The sequence below is a fragment of the Lathyrus oleraceus genome, chromosome 6 (genome assembly GCF_024323335.1).
Source record: "Lathyrus oleraceus cultivar Zhongwan6 chromosome 6, CAAS_Psat_ZW6_1.0, whole genome shotgun sequence".
NCBI lineage: Eukaryota > Viridiplantae > Streptophyta > Magnoliopsida > Fabales > Fabaceae > Lathyrus > Lathyrus oleraceus.
In genome coordinates, this window is record NC_066584.1 from 14,958,873 (window position 1) to 14,961,141 (window position 2,269).

General features: G+C 31.8%; 1 protein-coding gene across 1 annotated transcript; it reads left to right on the forward strand.

The window, feature by feature from the left end:
* Window positions 1-532: 532 nt before the first annotated feature.
* Window positions 533-1,866, forward strand: LOC127097272 (embryonic abundant protein VF30.1). The gene is made up of 3 exons (XM_051035774.1): window positions 533-686; window positions 834-939; window positions 1,036-1,866. The coding sequence occupies exons 1-3, from the start codon at window positions 648-650 to the stop codon at window positions 1,695-1,697; spliced, it is 807 nt and encodes a 268-aa protein (XP_050891731.1). The 5' UTR covers window positions 533-647; the 3' UTR covers window positions 1,698-1,866.
* The last annotated feature ends 403 nt before the right edge of the window (window positions 1,867-2,269 follow it).

The following is a 2,269-nucleotide window of genomic DNA, read 5'->3' on the forward strand; positions in this document are numbered from 1 at the left end:
TTACTAATTTTGGTGGTCCAATTTCTACTATTTTTTATTATAATAAGAATGTTATATATGACATTTTAAAAATAGACATCTAGTAAATAAATAAATAAAACGCTTTAAGTATTGTTATAAACTTTTTAATGCAAAGCAAAATATTAACTAAGGCTCAACATATTGAGCTATATTTCATTTTATAAAAAAGAAAATAATATTGTCTTTAAATTATACTGTATTTAATAAAAGAATATCTTGAGGCACTTTAATAAAGTATTGGAGTGTTTAAAACAGTTGTGTAAAATAATGCAGTAAATGAGTAAATATTATGCACATGCTATGCTCAAGGAGAATCAAAGTTTGGATAGTAATTAATGGCATCTTCCAGCATGGACGGCATTTGCACAAAAAGTTTGTAAGTTTAGACAAAAACCGAAACCACACACAAACTTTGCAAAGAATGAGGAGATAATGCAATTGTTTTGCATGGATGACACGTGCATAAAGTTTGTTACCACTTGGAGGAATGAATATGATCAATAAGACAAGTTTTGCATGCAATTATATTGTATGTATTTACCTATAAATAATGAGAAAGTTGTAACACTTTCATACACACTCACTAAAGTCTTGACAGTTACCACTTGTTTGTATTAACTAGCTAAATGGAGTTTTCACATATCACGGTTTTGGCTCTCTTTTGTGTAAGTTATCTATTTTCTACTCTATTTTATATTTGGTTTTGGGTTGAAATTGTCATGGACTAGTTTATAAGAAGGAATGAGGAAAAAACTGTTTAATCATTTTGAATTCAACACTAATATATAAAATGTGAATTATTTTTTTTATAGTTGGCTTTTGTGAGAACCGGTGCCATACCATCCGGAGAAGATTATTGGAAATATGTGTGGCCAAACACTCCTCTCCCTGAGGCTTTTTCAGATCTTTTGCTTCCTTGTTAGTAACATGAATAATATAACGAAATGTTGTCTCATAATAAGACTATTTATCATGGTTTTTGAAGTAATTATAATATATTGTTTCATGTGGCAGATGGAAAAACTAATAGCCTACCCATTAGAGTCGAAGAATTAAACCAATACTCAACACTTTTTTTTCCACATGATCTTTATCCTGGAAAGAAAATAGTATTGGGTAACACTCAGTCTGTTGTAAAGATGGTGCGGCCCTTCACAGAACCAAGACAAGGTGTGACTGATTCCATATGGCTGAAGAATAAAGAAAGACAAAGTCTGGATGACTTTTGTAATAGTCCAACTGCTATAGGAGAACACAAACATTGTGTATCATCTTTAGAATCTATGATTGATCATGTCATTTCACATTTTAGAACATCAAAGATTAAGGCTATTTCAAGTACCTTCGACAAAAATGAAGACCAATATGTTGTGGAGGAAGTAAAAAAAGTTGGTGAAAATGCAGTGATGTGTCATCGATTGAATTTTAAAAAAGTTGTATTCAATTGCCACCAAGTGCGTGAAACAACCGCTTACGTGGTCTCGTTGGCAGCACCTGATGGAAGCAAAGCAAAGGCTTTAACCGTTTGTCATCATGATACAAGAGGTATGAATCCTGAGTTGCTTTACGAAGCTCTCAAAGTCAGCCCTGGAACTGTTTCTGTTTGCCATTTCATTGGCAATAAGGCTGCTGCTTGGGTGCCTAATTATTCTGTTGATCGTCCTTGTGTCATCTAGATGCTAACTTCATGTTCAAACTGGCCATTTGTGTTCAAATAATAAATGTATGTAAGGACAAGTATCATATTTTATGTATCCTAAATAAAACAAGTTAGAACTATGGTTGCAACTTTGTATGTTTCAATAAAATCATTCATGTATGTCTCAATTGCATCATGAAAAATAATTGTATGTTTTATATTCTACATTATATTATTTATAGTCTTTTTACATTTGTTTTCCACCTCTTTTTCCAACAACCTTGAAAAAGACTAATTTGGTATTGATTATCACATCGTTCATGTATGTTTCAATAGTGATTTGAACTCCACGGATTCAAATTATGTGATATTTAAAGATAAAAAAAATATGAGAGTTTTTAACCCAAGATATTGAAGGAAGGATTTAGAGAACCGCAAGAAAGTGCAAACTGACATGTGGAACACCATATAATATAACTCGTCAAAAATGCCTATAATACCTTTTGTGAGAATTGGACCGACAATAACCTTATTACCAAGTGTGTAGCTGTAGAAGAGAAACTCAATAAGAAAATAAGTGATTTAGGCCTCTTGATTGTTCATGCTAAA